Source organism: Tetranychus urticae, chromosome 2 (assembly GCF_039701765.1).
Source record: "Tetranychus urticae isolate SD_2017Ah chromosome 2, NJAU_TeUrti_SD_1.0, whole genome shotgun sequence".
NCBI classification, from domain to species: Eukaryota; Metazoa; Arthropoda; class Arachnida; order Trombidiformes; family Tetranychidae; genus Tetranychus; species Tetranychus urticae.
In genome coordinates, this window is record NC_142959.1 from 12,308,712 (window position 1) to 12,325,031 (window position 16,320).

Sequence of the window (16,320 nt, forward strand, 5' to 3'; positions counted from 1 at the left end):
TCAAACTAGATACTTCGAAAATTTTGAAAAGGTGAGAAATGACTATCCAGATTATATATTTTGATGGTGATTTCTTAATAAATGAATTGAACAAACATACAAATCGTTGTTACAAATACTCAACATCAAGCATTGGAGGGATTTCGACTTACAATTTGTTAATCCCAATGATTTCAACTATGATTTGAAACATGAAGTGTTTTCAGACAACTGCTTCGTAATTGTTTATTTTGGTTGATAAATTATGTAGAATTTTTATTTATTAGGATTGCCTTTTCTGGTAATTAGAAGGAATTTATTGTCTCACCTCACTAATCGATGTTAAATAACGAAATAAAAACTAAATAACCTGAAAATACATTACTACTTCAAATATGAAGCGTTTATCATCACAAAGAATCATCCAAATGTATATAATTGCGAGTAAAATATGAGATATTTTACAGAGACTTAAAGCCAGCTCTATTCATGTGTCAAAAACTTTTGTTTCGGTTCATTTTTAAATTCCTCTTCATCATCTTTGTTGTTCACCTTCTCCTGACGTGCTCATGAATTTTTTAATTTGTTAACCTTTATTGAACCGGAAATATTTTGAAACATGGTGCATATGTGATTATGGTTATTCATGGTAAATTTGGTTGTTGGATTCCGTATAAATATTGTTACCTCTCGCAACCTTCACCTTGCCTCAATGAAGTTCAAAGCCAGCAAAACAATGCTAATCAACTTTAATAACATTGATAATGATGGTCATTGATGAAACTGATATGATTTCATTTTTATTTTCATTCTCAGCTATTTCAACTCATATGCATGTAAATAGCTGATCTTTTATTGTAACGTGCTCATGATTACCCAAACACAATCAATGTTATTTCACTGCTGTTTCCTTGGACTCGTGACTTGATCTTTTCTTGGTCAGTTCTTAGGCCCAATGTCATGTAAGATGTTTCCTTTGTTGTTATTTATTTGTCATTATTATTTACCTCTCACTGTTATTGTAACTATTCACTCTCACGCAACTTGATTTACTCGATTTCATTTAAATTCTGGAGTATCGCCGTAATTTCCACTCTGGTTTTACCTGCTCTAATTTGCAAGGGATTTAATTGTCCATAAACAGCATTGAATAACAAATTGTTACGATTAATCCAACACAACTCTATTTCTTACTTTATTTCGAGCTCAAAGATTAATATTCATCCGAACGTCCAGTGGCACAATCAATGGGTTGTTATTATATGAAGACATTAAATTAGTCAATTTTTGGTCAAGATATTCTTATTTAAAGATAATCTCATGTTAAACAGATGAAAGTTTCAGATTAAATTATTGTGTAATCAATCTGAACAAGTTGCATTAAAGATCAATTAACTTCTGGAACTGCAGATGTCGTTCAGCTGATTATCATAGGAGACTCCTCCTCCTTACTAAACCGACTCAGCTGGCAGAGTGAGGAGTTTATAACCTTAAGTTAATTTTGATTTACAATTCATTGATTGTGTTGTTTTGATAATTAACCCGACATTTAGTTCTAATTTTGCTTTCTAATTAATATCTGGTTTGCAAGTTTTCATTTTTGTAAGACAACTGTAAAATTACTGTTCATTCTACTGCCTGTAATCCTCAAGTTTTCATTTACAAATTATTAAGATCACAAAATGAAAAATTCAAACTGTAAAAACTTACCTCAATATTTGTTCTTAGCAATTATTTTGATTAATTTTTCTTCTTCCATTGCTCTGAAAGGAAGTGTTCCTCTTGATTCTTTAACATTTGATAAGGTAAGTCAGTTATTAATTGCTTTGTTTGCTTCAAATCCGATCGAAAATCACTACCGGTTAGCTTTAGTAACCACTGTTTTCTTATTTCAACGACTATTGTAATTAAACTCATGTCTTATGACACGTCATCACAACTGCTACTCTCTAATAGTTAGAATTATTTACTGGGCACAGTTTCAATCACTAGGTTATTTTAATAATTCATGCATCATTTTGTATCTTGTATACAGGTTGTTGGAAAATTTAAAGCTGCCGTTGTCAAATTCGATATTCAATATCCTTATGGAGAAAAACATGATGAATTTGGAGTTTTAGCCAATTCTCTGAAAAATAATGACGATATTTTGGTAGCTGAAGTCGGTGTTCAAGATTATGGAGAAAATGAAAATCAAGATTTAGCAGATAAATATGGTGTCAAAAAAGATGACTTTCCTGTTGTCAAGTTGTTTATTTCCAGTAATCTTGATAAACCCATCGATTTCCCAGCTTCTGAAGATTTTAAGGCTGACAATTTGAAAAACTTTATCAGGTAAGCAAAATTTATCAACCTTCAGCAACTAGAACCATCCCTGGATTACACTGTCATTAAGTCAACGTGTCTTTTCATTATGAATAACTTGAACTGTAGATTTGGAATAATCGAGAAATTTCTCTTATGCTGGTATCAAACCTCGTTTTCTATTCAGATAATTAATCAATTGATATTACAATAGTCTAGGTGTAGGGAAGTCTATCTACTTTTTCCTATCTATTGTGAACAAAGATCTATTGATTACTCATTGTCGTTGTCTATCATTGCCCATAATCAAAAGCTGATTTGACAACCTCATGCAAACCTCATACATTTTATGAATTCAGCATAAACTGTTATTAATTTATTTGTTTATTCCATTTTTTTGCACAGAAAACACACTGGTATTCGAATGATTCTTGACAAGTGCCTCGGCGATTTTGATAATATTGCCAGTGAATTTATGAATTCGGAAATTAGTAAAGACCAACAAGCTAAGCTTCTGGAGAAAGCACAGTCTCAAGCTACTAAACTAACCAAGGAAGATGATAAGAAATCGGCTGACATTTACATCAAGCTTATGCAAAAAGTCATTGAACGTGGATCTAAATTCATTGAGAGTGAAAAAGTACGCGTTAAAAATATTATGGACGGCAAAATTTCTAAGACCAAAAAAGAAGAGATGCAAGCAAGACTTAATATCCTTGCAAGTTTCATTGCTTCTGATGAAAAATCCGCCGCCAAAGAAGATCTTTAGAGAACTTTTCCTCGCTCACAATTCAAATTCGCTCGAATTGTCAGATTGAACATCATTCCATTTCTCTAACAGTTGCCATTTAAATTTGAATAAGTTTTTCTCTTTGATAAACTTAATCTTCCCATGGACAGTTTATAATGAGTGATTCCCTTATTCACTTTGAACAATTACCTCTGTCAATCCTAAGTCACTTCAAAACCATATTTAGATCAATAATTTTACCATTATTGTCTTGATAATAGCAATAATATAATTTAAAGTCAACTTTTTTTCAGTCTCATCTTTTGTCTTCAATTTTCCAACTAACAAATGACAAACTTCAATGATCATGTAGGCTATTGGTGAATTATCGAATATTAATCAATTGTAAACAGGTCTATTTATTTTCCTTACTGCCAAAAAACTACAATGACATTTTTCTACTAATTGTAACTACATAATTATGCATATTCTGCATTCCATGACACTTTTGATTATTGTCTATTCCAATTGAATATTTACCATTCCAATCGAACAAGTTGTAATTTATAATTTCAAATTTTTCTAACTACAATGTAATAGTAGATTGTAACCAAAATGGAATCTTCTTTAAACAGAAAAATAAACAACGTAATTGATATCAACCGTTTGCAATCAATTTCTTTATTAATAAAAATATAATTGTTATTTGAGATTTTGTGGTCGCAAGATTAATTTTCTTTTACACCTCTAGATGTCACTTTGGCTGCTTCTGGTCAGCTGGCTGCATGTTTCGTTGTTTACAAATTGAATAACTTTACTGTTGTTCAATCAATCTCAATACTCTAATTTTTGTGTAATTTTCAATTTTAACAACCATCAAAAATGATTCAACTCATCATCGCTGCTTCTAGAAATTATCTTCCTTATGTGACCTTTCCTGCAGCCTTGGTAATTGGTGCAATTGGTTATAATTTAGAAGGTTATCTGTGGAAAAGCAATACGCCGTCTACTCAAAGTGTTGAAAAAAATAGAATTGAAAGACTAATCAGTGAACTTGATCAGCAAGATCCAGTGAATGTCAAGCCGTTAAAGTCAAATAAATATGAACCCGAAGCTGTTATCAACCGTCAACTATCTCCTTCTTTACAACAGCAATAACCTTAGTTTTCTAGTCTACTTTACAGACCTTACAAACAGAGATTCAACCATGGATTCATGTAAACGATCATTTGATAACAATAAACTTAATTTTTCTAGTTATACTCTAAGTTCTACACACAAGATTAATCAATTTTATAGCTGTTATCACTATTTAGGATTACTTATGGTTTCATTGCCTTCCTTAATATGTTGAGAAACATGTTTACCTGGACAACAATTTCACTGATTGCATGATGAAACTTGGATATGATATGACATAAGAATAATGTGGTTTAAGAATAACTGAATTGCCTTAAACATTTTGTAATTAAACACTAAAAAATGTACATAAGTAAATGAATAAAAACTCCGATCAAATCACATTAACCAGTATTTTATTGGTTGGTATAAATGAAGCAAAAATTAATCACAAAGTAAATTTTGATGACATAACAATAATCCGTTTGATATTAATCTCATCATTTTCACGTCTTTCATTGTAAGATCATTTGTACTTTAACAGTCTTAAGTCGCCACGAAACATCCATTGTCACATACGATTAAACACTATGATAAAAAAAGGAGAAAAGATTGAATTAATTTCAATTTTCAGCTAATGAATAAAATAAATTTACTTACTAAATTGGGACTGGCATGTAAACTGGCTGTTGATTGCGGTTTTGACTTCCAAGTAATAATCCCAACAATATGGCTTGTTTATACTTTTTATTACCGAAGGCAATTGTAACTGTGTATAATAAGAAGAAACAAAGGAGAAATAAAGTAAATTTAAAAGTAAATTTGTTAGCCATTTTCAATTGCATGACAATTGAAAATTTAATCCAAAATGTGAGTTATCCAACGAAATTGAAATGGTGCGAACACAATTTAAGTTTAAACGTCTAAAGCTTAACTGCAACTGAGAAAGGCAAGGGATAAAGTCGATCAATTTATTGCCACCATCGTTTGGCTATTTTTGATGATAGCGCCAACAAGAACTCGTTTTTCGGTAAATCATAAAAGTAATTAACTTCATGTTTCCTGTAATTTCAATGGATCAATTAGATTTCCTCGGATTAACATGCAACATTCAACACAATGATAAGAAGATTTCATTTTCAAGCTTTTATTAACCGTTTAATGGGATACATTGAGAACCAATTGTTTAACCAGTGATTAGCAAAGCGACAACACTTTTACTAATCCATTGAGTGAAGCTATAAGTGATAAAAAATGATAGACATGATCATAAATTTGCCATTAAAATATTATTTTAGCAACAAGTTTGTTGATGGTTGATTCGTGAAATGTCACTTCAATTAACGACCCTAATCATATAATAGTTTGGTAAGGCTAACCAGTAATATTTACAATTAACAAAAATCTTTCAACCATAAAAACCAACTTATTATTACGATCAAGTTAAAAGGGTGAAAGTTTACTGTATCTTAATTTTAACCACCGAATACAAGATTGTATAATTGAATTGAAATAACCAGTCATTTTGTAACAATTAAAAGCTTATAATTTAACCACAAAAGCAAGATTAATTATTTTAATGCTTGTTATTAATTCAATTAGCCTTTGATTCTACGTCTTTACATGAAGGAAGCGGAATGAAATCATGTTAACTCTTCAAGAATTATAATATTGGTCCGTTTTTGAGTGGAAGTTGAATAACCCTGAAGCTAATGAAAATTATACATTTATCTTGATTAATTCCTTTGAATTAGAACTATGGAAAAATTAAACTAAGAATGAAAATCGAGACTTATAAATTGAAAGCCATGTCTTACATTTCAGTCTAAACATTTTATATTTTTTTCATTGTAATTTCATTTTTATCATCATAATTAAATGTTAATTACAGTGTTGAAAATGTGTTATAATATAATGCAATATTATAAAATATTTATCAATGAAGTGTGATTTGTGATCAACTTTGTCAATCAGTATTATTATATAAATAATAAAAATAATTTGGATTAAATAAGCATTATTGACTTCAAATAGTGTGTCTTTTGTTTATTCATTTGAACCGTTGTTGTTGCCATGATTCGTATTTCTTAGTTACAAAGTTTTTTTTATTATTGTTCTTCAAAACTGGACACTTGACAATGAAGATGATTATGATGATGATGATGAGGTTCGAAAAGAACAGAAGGGGAAAAATGAAAACGTAGCAAAAAATAACTAACAGTGGGCTGTTTTTCCTAATCTTGCATTTCTTCAGGTAACTCGTGAGGATTGATGATTCCTGGTACTGTCATTTGAAGTTTCCTTTTTTCTGCTTCCGCTATCCTCATGGCTTCTTCTCTTTCTTCGAGATATAGATCACTATCATCTTCACCCGCAAATTCCTAATTAAAAAAGAGAGGAGGACAAAATAAAACGATTAGTAAATTATTGAAAAGTAACAAAATGTTGTAAGAGATAAAAAAGAAAAACAAATGATTAAACATTGTAATTCAGTCAATGAAAGATTGTATCGAATGGAAAAAGACATGTTTTATCAGCTGAATTCATTATGCCAAGGCGTATTTGAAGGAAAATAATATTCCGTAAATGTTGAAACAAGCATTGTTACAATTCATTTCATTGGCCTTGACTATGAGAAAGATGTTTTTTTCTGAGTGCAAACTGACTAAATTTTAAATGAAAAAGATTTTGAGGAAACAGGAAACTTATGCAGTAGAAATAAAAAAATCATGTGAAGTATTTAAACTTACCCGAATCTGAACTAAAAAGTCTCTGAGATGTTCTTTGAAACCCGTTATATCTCGATCTAGTTTGAAAAAACCTCGGACTGTTAATTGTATTTGTGGATCAGTGAGATGTGGGAAGGCGGCTTTAAGAAGATTGGCCACAAAATCTTGTACATATTGCTCATTTGTTTGGTTCGTCTGGCTTTGAACAGCAGGATTAAGAGGTACTGTTATTTTACCAGATTCAACTACGAAAAACATGAACGCCAAGATAGTTGCTTGTAACGTGAGGCCTGCAACATGAGATGTATCGGTAACAACAGAGAAAATATGTTGAAGAATATCAGTGTAATAAGTTTGATAGAAACTTTGCATTGCTGCCTCCTCTCTTCCAATATCTTCTAATAACTCAAGTAAAATTTGTAAACCAATGTCAGCTACATTTCTCATGGTATGTTTAAATGCCCAGATTATGGAGTCCAAAACAAGTTTAAACTGATTGGGTGGGATCATTAACAATGCTTTGAAACAATGATTCACAACTTCTTGTAACATTAGATAGAAATTGGTCCGATATTCTGGAAATTCTTGGAAATCTTTGTTAATCATATCGAGAGTACACTCAAAAACTGCATCAAAAATCTTGGGAATCTCCGAAGCAATTTCACCCTGAAAACAAAAATAAATGTGATTAGAATGCTAAGGATTAGAAAATTGGATAAACACAAATAAAAAACAAGACATTACATTTTCGATCAATGATACTTTACTTACTTGCAACTGATTGACTATAGTTGCCATGGTTGAGAGTACTTCTGGTTCTCTAGCACAAGGCACTGCACATCTCTGATAATCTAGAAGAACCGCATCCAGAAGAGGCGGAATAAAGTTTTCTAAAACCAATTTAGGGTCTGATGATCTTTCTATCCAACCGGAGATCAATTTTAATGTCTCTTTTTTAACTGTCCTCATACTTCTAATTAAAGGCTGTTTGGTAACAGATTCACCGTTTAACGCAATCGCTGCACTTATGTTTTCACTCATAACTTTATAAACATTCAACATGTCCAAATAAATTCGGCCAAGTTGCACAACATAATGATGTCCTAGAGCTTTACAGGCACGAACATTGGTTTTTAAAATGTTGCCCAATTGTTTCACGGCGTCCGGATCTTTAAGAACATCGACGTTTTTAAATGCTTGATTGATTATGTCATCCCACACTTGATTAGGTAGAAACATATACTTCTTAATCAAAGCGTTAGCAGCCGGCACATCAGCTTGAGCAGCGATCATATGACCAACAGCTTCATAGAAGGTGTGTACCTGAAGTCAAAAAGCAAGATAGAGAATTAAATAAAAAATGTTCAAAAGAAAGTAAACAATAAATTTACCTGTTGTGGTTGTAAATCACAAATAATGGAATTGATGTTGCTCAATATTTCTTCGATGAAAGGTTGAACTTCACCAATCTGGACTTGAACAAAATGACGACGACATTTTTGCGCGATCTTAATGAATGTGTCACAAGCCATGTCCTGTACACCTTCATGTGTTTCTATAAAACAATAAAAAAATTGAATAGTTAGTAATCATTGAAAAGGCTTGCGATTATTAAATTAAAAAAATGTATCACTAGAAAAAGCATATTAATTAAAATAGTAACTTACCGTGCATGAATTCAAAAAGTTTGTTAACGACAGTCTTGAGAAATTTCCAATGAGCACGTAAAAATCTAGGATATTGACCAACGACATACATGATATTGGATGCTATGATGGCCTTATTATCTTTTCCTCTTTTTTGTTCACAGAGACCAAGTAAATCTTTAATTACTGTGACTAGAAACCTTCGTTCATCTTCTTCACTCATAGCTCCACTTATTGACCCAATAGCCCAACATAACTGAAAAAGATCAAAATCCAAGATGAGTTTAAAATAATAACAAAATATATACATTAATAGCTATTCAAAATTACTTACCGTGTTAAGACTTTTCCAACCCCATTCTGATCCATTGACTTGATTCTGCAATTTTTCAGTCATAATTCGTTCAGTATCTGCACAATCAAGGTTTGTTAAATAAATAAGCGTCTCTCTCATATTTTTATATAACTGTATAGAGTCTGTATCTTTCATGAATTCCCTCACAACTTCTCCTTGTTCATTTTCCACGACCAGCACTTCCTCTGGCTTAGCCATCCTACCAATAATTATGTAACGCAGTTTAGAAAGAATAGGTCTATATAATTCACGACGAAAACTGATCATAACAGAACTCGGCGACATCACTTGAGTACCTCGTTGAGCTACTGGTTGTGGGAATTCATGATACAGATCAGTAGCGAGACAATTCCAATATTCTAAGCAGATCTTAAAAATCTCCACTTCGTTAACTTCGGAAATCATTAAGAGACCATTCAGAGATCCCATAAGTATCTCTCGATATTGTGGTTTTTCTATCAGTTGTCCATGCTCTTTCAAGAAGGTGCACAAAAATAAACTCAAATTTTGGACGAACTTTTGTTCTTCATCAGTTCCGATCGCATAAGCCTCTCGGATGTCAGTATCGGCTGGAAGCATCTGTGAAAATAGTAAGAAAATAATAAGAAAATTAGAGAATAGTTCTAACGAATTGTCATGAAACTTACATTCTCAAGTTGTTGGCCTGTCTGAGTAAACAATGTGATGAACATTTCATCGTAGTGAGCAGCATTGATTGCCGCTATCTCAGTGAGACATTTAAGCGTAACATTTCGAAACATAGGAACGATGAAAAACTGTAAGATGAAAGATAAAAAATAAATTATAAATAAAAATTAATAAAAAAGCCACAGTAGGACATGAAATTAAAACAAAGAAAAAAATGTACTAGACCACCAGCTAAGTTAAGTAATTAGGGGGATTTACCAGCTCAGTACATAAAGATAACAATTGAGGTAGTGAAAATGATAAGATTACACAAAATTTGGTCAATATAAAATAAATATGTGTCCGAAAGGTGAAAGGATTATTTGTCCTTTCATAAGTTGCATCATTTTAGAAACAAAACTTGTTGTTATCATAGAAAAATTCGTTCAATAAAAAACAAGTTGAGATAAAGAATTTGATTTATCTGAAAAGATGAGACAATAATAAACTTGAGTTGAATTTGGGAAAATTTGCTAAGATAATTGAGTTCTACGTGAACCGGTATAAAGCGGCATGAACAAACGCCAAAATCTATTTGATTGTCCACATATTTTGAATGGAATATTTCCTAAACTTTAAGCTAAACAGAGAGAAAATATTTACTGAAGAAAGTAGGAGAGTATAGAAATAATACTAGATGCAAAAATTGAGGTGATTTTTGTATTTCAAGATTACGTTGGTAGTGCAAAACTAACATCAACAAAGCGTGAAAAGACGAGGTATAATAGATAACTCTTATTAAGGCATAAAACTGTGGCAAGATGAATGAGTGGGTTGTAATGAGCTTTTAGGCTTTGAGAGTAAGCTTACTTTAAAAATGAGAGTGCTGATAAGTTTAGTCTCGAAAATGTATCCAAGAGGAATCCAGTTGAGAAAACGCAGAAGTGTTTCCAGTGTGCAAAGAATTAGATTTGGGTTCTGAGAATTTTCCAAAACGAATTGACACAGCTGAAAAATTTGTGAGAATTCCGAGCACATTGTGTCTTTGAGATGCTTGGCTTTGGCTTGCGTCATTTGACCGGTAGAGAAATCGAAAACTTCTTCGCTGTAATAGAGAAATAAAAAGATGTAATTAATAAAAATGACTAGTAGAATTAAATTACAAACTAAAAAACTCACCTCAGAAGTTTTAGAATTATCATATTATTCTGACACAAACTTTCATTGGTTTTACTAGCTCCTACTATATCACTGATGAAGGTAGGCCATTTTTTGGGCCATTCTCTTTTCAATATCTGAAAAAATAGAAAAAGAATAAGTGTTAGATAAAGCAAGCTGTATCGTTATATGTCACAGGTACATGTACTAACCTGAACTAATATCATATTAAGTTTATTGAGATAAACTTTTTCTTTAACCAGAGACTCTGGGTCGGATGATGTCTTAATGATAAGACCAACGATATATTTTTTGATTCCTTCACATTGGTTACGAGGTAAAACTTTCCATCTCGTTTTAATAACATTTTCCAAGATTTGTAACGCATAATACTTGGTTTGTTGATTCTTTGAAAATTCAAGAATGGTGTCAACACGAGTCCAAGCATCTGGATGCTCTTTCAGTGTTGTCAATATTTCTTGTGCTAATCTTTGTTGAGATCCTTCACCATTATACATATAATTGACTATGGAATCCAACAAGTTAATATCAAGCTTCTGATTGAAATCCAACAGACTTGCAGCCGCATCGGCAGGAAATGCTCCCAATCTCCCCATAGTTTTAAGTCTTTGTGTCAAGCAAGGTGTGGTCAGTGTTTGTGATAACATGGTATTGTTTAAGTGAATTCGATTCTAAATTAAACAATAAAAACCAACATTGATTTTACATACCTTTAATTAGTCCCAATATGATTGGTGTAAAAAAATGCTTTGATACTCCTCAGTATAGTGTGGGTTAAACGTTATTGTGTAGCAAAAACACACAGATTGGATGATGTGATTGAGACAGATAAACAGTGGAAAAGTGAGAAGACAATCTCAAACTAAGGAAGAAATGGAAAGGTATAATAAAATAGAATTAGAGTAACAAAAATTGGTTAAGGTTTAATACACTTAAATTAAATTTAAGTGTGGAAAAATAAGAAAGCAAGAGTAAAAAAATGACCAGACAAACGGCGGAGTTAGGAAACTGATGATAGAAAAGGAGATTCCCTCGTACAGATGTCGCTCTAAGCAATTTTAACGCTAATGAAACATTTTTTGAATCAAAATATGAAAAAAAAACATACAAATTCAAAGGTAAAACGCCAATTTTCAGTTAATAAAATGATTAAAAATTAATAATAAAAATGGATAAAAATCGAGACAAGATGAAATTGAAAATTTATAATGAAAGTGAGTCCTGTTAGGATGTTAATAATTTACCAAATGAGCTAATTGTGGGCGAAAATAAAATGCAATAAATGTCTTGAAATAAGACATGAAGTTGATAAATCAATGATCAAGAAACAATATAAATAACTCTGAATGTAAATTAAAATAACAATCGGAAGAGAAAGAAAGCAAGAGAAAAAGAGAGAGAAATATGAACATGTAGAAAGAGAAAGAAAGGAACCACATTAGTCTATGTTATTGTCAAAAAAGTAGAGGGAGTAAGAGTGAGAAGGAAAGATGATAAAGAGGGAAAATGAAAGAGAGGAAGACAAGGTAAGGGAATGAAGAGAGGGAATAAAAATGATCCTGATCCTACTTGTTTTGACTGGAATAAACCGGATTTTGTATTCACTTCTGTACAGTAATGTGTGAAAGGTTTTTGGTTATTTCAATACAACGGATAAATATTATCAACTTACCTTTTTTAATCATGACAATAGTAAAGGTAACAATTAATAGTGTTTATTTTGATGTCGTTGGATTACGCGTTGATAATTCTTACCATCAACTGGCTGATATTTCTAGTAAGGATGGTATTTAAGTTAAAATAATGGGTTTCTTTGGTCTTACAACTCTTTAGTTGTTTCTGCATTTGAAAAACAACCAAATGTTTTTTTTTCTTGCTCCTCCTAAGTAGAGGGAGCAATCTTTAATTTTCAAATGTTGCTGTTTTTTTATCCTCTTGATATTGTTTGGTGTACAATACTAATGTGGGATTTAGATTCAACTTTGACACTAATTTAAAAATGTATTTTAATCAATCGTGTGGTTGCGTCTATTTTGAATGTCTTTTTTTATTGGTGTTTTATAAATTGTAACAAATATTTACAGAAAGATCAAGTTTCAACACATTTTTCAACATTGGTTAGTTTGAGCTTTATATTGACATAAACAAAGTTATCTAAAAGCTTTTGCTTAAACTCTATTCGAATCCCAAAGAGCAGGCATCTCATCCCAACATTCAAAAGGTTGTAAAGTGTAAAAGTTGAAATCTTGTTGAGATGTGATGGCAAAAATTAGTTGAGATTTACCACACTTTTCATCTAAATGTATTAAATCATTTACTGTTGGAGGGCAGTCAGTCTCGTCACTTATGGTTAGACAATAATCGAGATCATTGCTGGAGAAATTTTTCCGTGAAGATGTATAAACTTGATATTTCAAGGCAACATCAGAGGAGGAAGGTAACCGTGAGCTTAAGCACTTTTCTTGAGGTCCGGCCTCTTTAAAAATTTGGTGCAATCTATTGATGTCTGTGACTTTGGTCTGATCAATTAAAGGTTGCAAATTTTTTGAATAGTCAATTAAACTTTTGTTGGGCAGCTGATCGAATATGTTTCTTTCGTTGCGAATCTCCTCATTGAGTTCCAAAACAGTAGCTTCTTCAGCAAAAATAACTCCAGGTTCTCTTGGTGTAGTGCTGCGTTTATATTCAGCCCAATTGGCACATCTATCGAAACTGGTTCCTCTAAGAAACATATCTCTCCTCAGTGGCATCATCACCAATCTCAAAGCACAGTTTGATTTTATAATTGGTTCAACTGTTTTATTGGTGATAAATGTTGAACTAGAGATATTAGGAGCTAAACTTCGAGCTTGATCAGACTGTGGAAATGGTTTTAACTTGTAGCCTAATCTAGTCAAGTATGCATAAACTTTGTAACATTTAAAAAGGTATTCATCTGTTAACATTAATTGATAAGCAGTTTGTAGGCTCAGCGGTAATTCCATGTAATTGACGATAATGGATTCAGTTTCCATAAGAAATAAAGTTTCTTCAGGTGTATATCTCAACTGATTGTTTTCAGTGTAACCCATCCATGGTTGTCTTTTCTTATCACAAATCACCACGGCTGATTTGGTCTGAGGACACCAGACTGCTAATCCCATCTCACTTGCTGATCTAACACGTGGTTCCTTTAATATGGCAAATTTGTTGTTCAATTCAGTTTGGACTCTATTGGCCAAGCTGTCCATCTCTGCTGAATTATTGGGTAAATTTACAATTTTTGTTGAAAAAGAGTTTTGTCTAGGCCGCATCTTTTTCTTGGTTTTGTAATTTAACTTCAATAGCAATAATTGCTCACCACTGCAACAAAAGAAGAAATATTAAATTAGCAAAGTCTTTCGCAAAGTTAGAGAATGCTATAAAGTTAGGATAATTAATGGTACACTAAAAACAATCAAGGCTTACCTTAACAATACCGAAGTATCCATTTTTTATTTAAATAGAAGAGTCTATACAAAACAAACAAACAAACAAATATGTGCTTACCAAAACAACAACGAAATGTTTACAAACAGCTTCTAGAATAAAGTGCGCGCGATTCAGATCACAAATTGGTGCAAAAACTGTTAAATTGCAAAATATTCATTCATGCTTTCGATTGTTTTTCCTTGGCTTTTTATTTTAAAATTTTTAAATATTTTCAACAAAGCTAATTTCATTAGCATATTGTGAAAGAAGCATAATGGAACTAAACTCACAAGAAAGTGCCACATCAATATCAAGTCTATTTAGTAGTATATTGTCCAAACGTGTAGGACCCTCTCGATTAAGATTAAAACACAGACATAAAGCGAGGGATTCTCAGGTTTCCACTTTTCCGAAGATAGTTAAACTCGTGGCCGCATGTTGTTGCTTTTTGGAAATTGGAATTGCTACTTCATTGAGTGGTGCAACATTACTTGATCTTAAAGTTGCTCTTGGAACAGTAAATGATAAAGAAAGCTTAATTATTCTCAATTTATCAGCTGGCGATGTAGCTGGAACCATAATCGGTTAGACTTTGTTTATTCCTCTAATTTAATTAGAATTGCATTGATTAGTCCCTTGATTATAACCATCTGTCATTGCTGACAGTCCTCACAAAATTATTGACATCCAACTATTTGTTTTGTAATCCTTTTTAAAATGAAACTTTCTAGGAGGATATTTGGCCGATAGAATGCGAATCGAGAAATTATCAAGTGCAAATTTGATTGTGATGGCACTGGCAGGTTACGCATTGAACCTGACCAAAGATAGAGGGATAATATTTGCATGTTTTATCATCTTTGGCTTCACAACTGCTTTCTTGGAAATTGGTGAGTTAGTGGTCAACAATTTTAAATCATCAATTTTATCAAATGATCTCATAATTTGCTTTCCTTAGTTATGGAAGTTTGGATAATGAATCTTTGGGCTGGTTATGGAGGGACAATTACCCACGTTGCGTACTTCTTTTTTGGTCTTGGTACTTTTGTTGGTCCTTTTCTAGTTTCTCCTTTTTTAGATGAATCACCAAAAATCACAGTAACAAACAGCAATCAAACCAAGATTGATCTGCCAATGGACAATTCTTCAAATGTATTTATTCCGTATAAGATCTTAGCTCACTATAGTCTCTTTTTATCCATATTTTTGGTCATTATATGCATAGCTTTCGATAAAAATGATAATCAATCAAGCATCAAAGGAAGACATGAAGACAAAAATTCGAAAGTTGATCTTTTGTATATTATCATCATGGGTTTCTTTTTCCTTCTTAGCCAATCAATAAATGGACTTGACTCTAGTTTTGGCTTGCTTGTAATGAACTTTTCCATTGTGTCTGCAACTAATTTCACAAAAAAAGAAGGTTAGTTTGGTTTTAATCATGAAATTAAATTTACCTGCAATCTTTTCTTATCTAGGCGTACAACTTTCGGCTTCCTTTTGGTGTGCGTATACGTTCACTCGTATAATCACCATGTCGTTGATGCGATATATTAGTGATCGTGCATTAATGTGGACTCATTTGGCCATAACTGGATCAGGAATTATCCTCCTCTTGATCTTTTATCCAAGCAATTTGTTTCTATGGATAAGCACCATTATCATAGGTGCAGGCATTTCTCCAACATCTCCTTTGGTTCTTTCTTATTTCAATCATTATATTAAAGTAACTGGTAAAATTGCAACGGTCTTCATGTTAGCTGGTTGTTTAGGTGAATTTATTTACCCAACATTGATGGATTATTTTCTTAGCCGTTATCCATTATCCTTTGTGTACATAAATATTTTCAACATTTTCTCCGCGATGGTCTACTTCTTTTTACTTGACAAGTTCATATTGAAACGAGAAGAAAGACTCAACTTCGATCAAGATGAAGTGTATGTTGACTGAAAATATTTTAAATACAACCAATTTTAATTTAATTTTGCCTTACTATTTATTTCGAACACTGTGTTTCATCTGTGCTTTTATTGAAGATCAGATAAATTTAAACCCGGAAGATTAGATTTGTATCAAGCTGATTATGTGAATAAATCTGTCTAGTTCAAATAGTCAAGGCTAGCACATATGCTGATAAAACGCTTTACTCTGGAAGAAAAATGCATGTGATCTGCGATCAAGATAACCATTGAATGATGAAG

At 32.0% G+C, this 16,320-nt stretch overlaps 5 protein-coding genes and 1 long non-coding RNA gene across 10 annotated transcripts; 3 read left to right on the forward strand and 3 right to left on the reverse strand.

The window, feature by feature from the left end:
* The first annotated feature begins 1,452 nt into the window (after positions 1-1,452).
* wbl (endoplasmic reticulum protein 29-like protein wbl) lies at positions 1,453-4,273 on the forward strand. Its single transcript, XM_015931333.3, has 3 exons — positions 1,453-1,784; positions 2,015-2,313; positions 2,689-4,273. The coding sequence occupies exons 1-3, from the start codon at positions 1,662-1,664 to the stop codon at positions 3,050-3,052; spliced, it is 786 nt and encodes a 261-aa protein (XP_015786819.1). The 5' UTR covers positions 1,453-1,661; the 3' UTR covers positions 3,053-4,273.
* LOC149093903 (small integral membrane protein 12-A) lies at positions 3,819-4,273 on the forward strand. Its single transcript, XM_089267822.1, has one exon. It carries the CDS (start codon positions 3,896-3,898, stop codon positions 4,169-4,171), a length of 276 nt encoding a protein of 91 aa, XP_089123948.1. The 5' UTR covers positions 3,819-3,895; the 3' UTR covers positions 4,172-4,273.
* A 258-nt stretch (positions 4,274-4,531) lies between these two features.
* Positions 4,532-5,343, reverse strand: LOC149093904 (uncharacterized). Its single transcript, XR_016198873.1, has 2 exons — positions 4,793-5,343; positions 4,532-4,720 (listed from the first exon to the last, which is right to left on the reverse strand). It is a non-coding gene; the product is annotated as an uncharacterized LOC149093904 (long non-coding RNA).
* Positions 5,344-6,149: 806 nt separating this feature from the next.
* On the reverse strand, positions 6,150-12,522 carry emb (exportin-1 emb). Of its 5 annotated transcripts, none has more exons than XM_025162350.2 (12): positions 12,341-12,522; positions 11,379-11,530; positions 10,860-11,274; positions 10,669-10,784; positions 10,360-10,594; positions 9,510-9,638; positions 8,842-9,441; positions 8,529-8,763; positions 8,253-8,416; positions 7,633-8,184; positions 6,883-7,527; positions 6,150-6,513 (listed from the first exon to the last, which is right to left on the reverse strand). In XM_025162350.2, exons 3-12 carry the CDS (start codon positions 11,262-11,264, stop codon positions 6,367-6,369), a joined length of 3,228 nt encoding a protein of 1,075 aa, XP_025018118.1. In that variant the 5' UTR covers positions 11,265-11,274; positions 11,379-11,530; positions 12,341-12,522; the 3' UTR covers positions 6,150-6,366. The 5 variants fall into 5 exon arrangements, with proteins under 5 accessions (XP_025018118.1, XP_015788435.1, XP_089123940.1 ...); XM_015932949.3 differs by having other exon boundaries at positions 7,606-8,184; XM_089267814.1 differs by lacking the exon at positions 12,341-12,522 and adding an exon at positions 11,913-12,219.
* A 173-nt stretch (positions 12,523-12,695) lies between these two features.
* Positions 12,696-14,179, reverse strand: Tsen54 (tRNA splicing endonuclease subunit 54). Its single transcript, XM_015932987.3, has 2 exons — positions 14,116-14,179; positions 12,696-14,010 (listed from the first exon to the last, which is right to left on the reverse strand). The coding sequence occupies exons 1-2, from the start codon at positions 14,136-14,138 to the stop codon at positions 12,837-12,839; spliced, it is 1,197 nt and encodes a 398-aa protein (XP_015788473.2). The 5' UTR covers positions 14,139-14,179; the 3' UTR covers positions 12,696-12,836.
* A 7-nt stretch (positions 14,180-14,186) lies between these two features.
* LOC107365465 (sodium-dependent glucose transporter 1A-like) lies at positions 14,187-16,101 on the forward strand. Its single transcript, XM_015932978.3, has 4 exons — positions 14,187-14,702; positions 14,850-15,008; positions 15,077-15,541; positions 15,597-16,101. Exons 1-4 carry the CDS (start codon positions 14,393-14,395, stop codon positions 16,067-16,069), a joined length of 1,407 nt encoding a protein of 468 aa, XP_015788464.1. The 5' UTR covers positions 14,187-14,392; the 3' UTR covers positions 16,070-16,101.
* Positions 16,102-16,320: the final 219 nt, after the last annotated feature.